Below are 5000 nucleotides of genomic sequence, written 5' to 3'. Positions count from 1 at the left end.
TGTGTGTGTGTGTGTGTGTGTGTGTGTGTGTGTGTGTGTGTGTGTGTGTGTAAAACATTTTGTGTCAATAAATCCTGTTCGTGAAATAAATGTTTTCAAATAATTTTCGACCTAACCCCGGACACCGTCCCTTACGCGCGCTCCCTAATTCCACTGATGTTGTTAGAACTCCACGTGTGGTGAGATAGTCCAGAGCGAGCTGGTTATTCACATGAAAGTTCCCGATAAAAACGAATTCGTCGACGGGCACCGGGACGGAGACCTCGGCCACTGCCAAGGCGAATTTGAAACTCAAACCGACCGCGGCAATATCGAGGTGCGGGTCGATATGGATATTGTTGTCATGTAATTTCTTTGCGTTACGTTACTATCGAACACACTGAAGCAATCTTCAGTGTGGTTGGAAATTTAGTTATATTGATTATTTCGCTTATCAGACGTTTGCACCACATAATGCACGGATTCTTTTAAAGGTCTCGATCACATGAATATTTATATTTAGTTTTACATACATATATTCATATATATATATATATATATATATATATATATATAGAGAGAGAGAGAGAGAGAGAGAGACAGATAGCTATAAAGATAGATAGATGTTGATATAGACACAAGGCGCATGAGCCCCGAGACGGACCTTAAAGACCTGGTGGAGGCCGACGTCGGTGAGCCACGTGTTGCCCTGCGCGTCGACGGTGATGCCGTGCGGCAGGAGGAACTTGCCGCGCCCCCACGAGCGGAGGGGCAGCCCCGTCTGGGCGTCCAGCACCACCACCACGTCGTCGTCCAGGGGCGCCGCCTCCTGGTAGTGGTGCGTCGCGTTGAAGCTACTGAGGAGACACATTTAAAAATTTAGGATTTCTCATTTTAGTTTGAGATATTCGAGTGGTTGATAAAGGTTTGTTCACAGACTTGAGCGCATCAGGTCGTACAAAGTGTAAAGTAGTGCCGTTCATCTTAGCGTAAATGTGTTTGGTATCTGAAAATTAATTTTCCAAAATATTGATGGTTACACTAGTATATGTAATGGTAAGAGTAGAAATAGTAACATCAATGATAATAATGCCCCGGATGGCTATAACTCAACGTGCGTTGCTCATGCATCACGCGTACCCACAGGCGCAGAGCATGAACAGCACGTGTGGTGTATATTCTTAACACGTTACGAAATCCTCCGATCCCTCACGCTCCTCCCCCAACCGGAGGGCGTGAGCAAATCTATTCAAGGCCCGTAAACGGCGAAACTGTCATCGGGCACGCTTTTATCGGCCGAGATTTGGACGCCGTTTAATAATAGATTAATTCCGTATTAGATTACCTTTTTTATTAGTTTACCTTTCTCCCTCCTCCTACTTTTATCTTCTTATTATTTCCCTTCTCCTTCACCCTGCTCCTCTTTGGGAACTGTTAGAGAGGAGAGGGAGAGTGAAGAGGAGGGGAAAGAGAGGAAGGCGGAGAGGGAAAGGGGGAGGGAAAGAGAAAGGGAAAGGGATAGGAAGAAGGAGAGTGAGAGTTTAGCTCATGATTAGTGTATATCGAACCTGCACCTTCCATATCTTATCCTTATCTGTATGACCAGTGTACAACAAATTTGACATTTTACCAAAATAAGTACTTAGATTTTACAAATCTAAGCATCACCAACCCTCTCTTTCTTCTAAAACATAACATTAATAAGGGATTAAGGAGTTTATATAACGAATATTGAAAATACACCAAATGCTATTACTTCTACTACACGCAACATTTGCGAAAACAATTTGAAACTTTCGGTAACTTGGGCATCAGATCAACATGCGGCAGAGGCGAAGAAATGCTGGTTATAACGATGAAAATAAAGACTGCAAGAATAAATATATATAGGTAGATGAAAGATAGATAAAAAGACAGGTAGATGAAGTAAGAGAGTAATTGTGTGAGAGAATGCGATATCAGGAGAGAGAAAGAGCGGGGTAGCACCTCAACCCAGAACCGTGTGGGGCATGGATTGCAATGAGCATGTTTATATGTGTCTAAATATCATCAAAATTTTGTCTGTTGCAAGCGTGCACGAACACAGTATTTATTTTTTACAAGTCATTCTTCCCAGAATTAGACTATGTTACTATTGTGCATGATAATTTTGACCATGCTGACAGGTGTTGCAAGCACTACGGCGAGCCGGATGCCACAAAGTTACACTGTCTACTGGCACAGCTGAGACAAGGCTCACCCACCACAGCCGCGAGAAGACTATGCCTCTTGCTGACACTGTGGAAGCTGAAGCGCCTGCTGGCAATTCGGCCTCCACGATAAGCTTTCATTGATGATGAATCAGCTGAGACAACTCTAAACAGCTGACACAGGCTGGGCCACATACAGTTTATGTGAAGCCCGGGCGAAACTGGCCTTAGCAAAGCTTACAGAATTGAAAAGATATCTGCTGCTCTTCACAATCTGCCCACGGAGAAGCTGGAGGGAGCAATGTAGGAGTAACCCTTGAGCAGAAATTAGCATGCGTCACTACATATATCTACATAACATGATGAACATATACATGCACACATATACGCACGGACACAGCCTTAGCACGAATATGATCAACGCTTTGAGTCAAAACATTGGAGTCTATTTCACAAGGGAACTCTGGAAAGATACCCACATCTCTTTTCATGTTTTTCAGCTGAGGATGATTCTTGTGTTTTCACTCAAAACGTCAGGGACTTTCGTTTTTCTTTAGACTTTTTGCAGACGAGCTTCACTTCCGTTTTTAGCACATTTTTCTGCCTTTGTGTTTCTTAAATGTAAATATATACTTGTGAGTATATCTGCCTACCCTCAAGTAAAAAATGATGCAGAGTAACTTGCATATATATATATATATATATATATATATATATATATATATATATATAAATACATAAACATATACACACATCTATATACGGAGAGAGATATATACACACATTAGTGGACACACACACACACACATATATATATATATATATATATATATATATATATATATATATATATATATATATATTACACACAAACACAGATATATATATATATATATATATATATATGTATATATATATGTATATATATATATATATATATATATATATATATATATATATATATATATATATATATATATATATCGGCCGCATACAAATTCCCAGCCGCGGCTGCGACCGCGCCATGTAAACAAGTTGATCTTTGTCAGCAGCGCATTTAAGGCTGCAAATGCACAGCCGCGAATCAAGAAGTAAAATATCTGAATCATCACTTATATCGGTGACTTAAAATTGCAAAGAAATGTGAAATAATGTTTTTATATTTCATTGTTGTTCTTCCGCCATCACTGTGCAACAGTGTCGTTTTTTGTTGTTGCTGTTGCACTACTTACTGAGTGGCTGCAGCGTTGTCGAGGATGGATGGTGGATTGGTGGACGGAGATAACGATACTCAGCTCAGCAATGGAACTCTTCTATTATTGATAGTAAGGGTCATTCTTTTTATAAGTTTAGCAAATCTGGTGAAGTTCTCCTTCAGGAGATACTTATTAGGCCGGTTAAGTTACTTGATGACATGTCTGACACTGTTGATCTTCCGAAGAAAATTTGGCTTTTGGCAGCATGACTTATCAAGGCCTATCTATTCTGAATCTAATTTCTGTGTTTGTAAAATGGCAATCACACTAAACTGAATTTTCCCATGCCATGATGAACAATCATTTACTTTGTATAGGCCTAACCAACCTACTTAGATGTAGTTACCATAGAGCAGCAGGAAGAGGATGGCAACCAGAGTTTGGAAATCCTTTCTCAGCATTCTAAGGTAGATTGGTGTTTCCCTTACACAATACAATGCGAAGATGCCTTGACGGAAATAGCGCAGATGTACATTGAAGGGAATAGTGCCGTTGGAATGAAACGACATTATGTTCCAGTGTATTCCGACAACCGACCTCGAAAAGACATTTGAATGAAGCTTCTAAGGTCATTTCAAGAATAACTGGATCAGAAGTGAAATTACCAATTTACTTTGAGTTGGACACACAGTTGGTTGATAAGAAAAATAGAAAAGGAAAAATATAATTTTTCGTAGCTTAAGTTGTGTGTGATGTCTTGATAATCTTGCAAACTGTAATAGAAATTAAACTCCCAACATGAGAGCCAAAGACAAAAGGCTACCGGCAGAAAAAAATAATTTCTATGCAACGAGAAGTCTGACAAAATAAGATAATGATTTTTCTGAAAGCCTGACTTGTATTTTCATTTAATGCAAGCAAGACGAAAGTAACCATTTAAACGAAAATGAGATATCGCATCTTTCTGGCATTGTGCTGATTTTACCGTTTTATGTAATTCAAAACTGTTCTCTCGCTTGTTCCAAGAAGCGTACGGGAAGATGGAAGCTTGAAGACTGCCCTGTATTTTTTTTATTTACTCACATTGTTTTTTTTTTTTGCTCAAAAAGGACGAATTTGAAATTTTTCCCAGCGATCAACCTCCCAGCCTCCGGGTCGAAACCCTTAGCGTGATTTCCGTCAACATCAAAAGTTAATCGATAAAACATGAACATTTTCAATAGGGTTATTATTTCCGAGGAACTGCCTTTAGTTACACCCAGAATGCATCAGTTTTTTCGTGTTAAACCCTAAATTAAAAGTTTGTTAAAAAAAAAGGGGGGAAAAATTTTTTTTTTTTAAAAAAGCCTTTTTTTAAAAAAAAAAACAACCCCAAAAAAAAGAAAATTTTTAAAAAAAAAAAAAAAAAAAAAATTAAAATTTTGGGTTTTTAAATTTTTTTTTTTAAAAAAAATTTTTTTTTTTTTTAAAAAAAATTTTTTTTTTTATTTTTTTTTTGGGGGGGGTTTTTTTTTTTTTTTTTTTTTTTTTTTTTTTTTATATATTTAAACAAAAAAAATTTTTTTTATTTTTTTTTTTTTTTTTTTTTTGGTTTTTTTAAAAAAAAAAAAAAATTTAAAAAAAAAAGGGGGTTTTG

The 5000-nt window shown here is 37.5% G+C and overlaps 1 protein-coding gene across 1 annotated transcript in view; it reads right to left on the bottom strand.

The window, feature by feature from the left end:
• LOC125041365 (peptidyl-alpha-hydroxyglycine alpha-amidating lyase 2-like) overlaps window positions 1-5000 on the bottom strand; it is a 17907-nt gene that overhangs the window by 5186 nt on the left and 7721 nt on the right. Inside the window, exon 3 of the mRNA XM_047636246.1 lies at window positions 644-836. Within this exon, the coding sequence (XP_047492202.1) occupies window positions 644-836 (193 nt within the window). The remainder of the gene's footprint in view (window positions 1-643; window positions 837-5000) is intronic.

Source organism: Penaeus chinensis, chromosome 30 (assembly GCF_019202785.1).
Source record: "Penaeus chinensis breed Huanghai No. 1 chromosome 30, ASM1920278v2, whole genome shotgun sequence".
Taxonomy (NCBI): Eukaryota; Metazoa; Arthropoda; class Malacostraca; order Decapoda; family Penaeidae; genus Penaeus; species Penaeus chinensis.
Note: the sequence above shows the minus strand (reverse complement) of the source record. Positions and strands in the feature narration are given on the sequence as shown.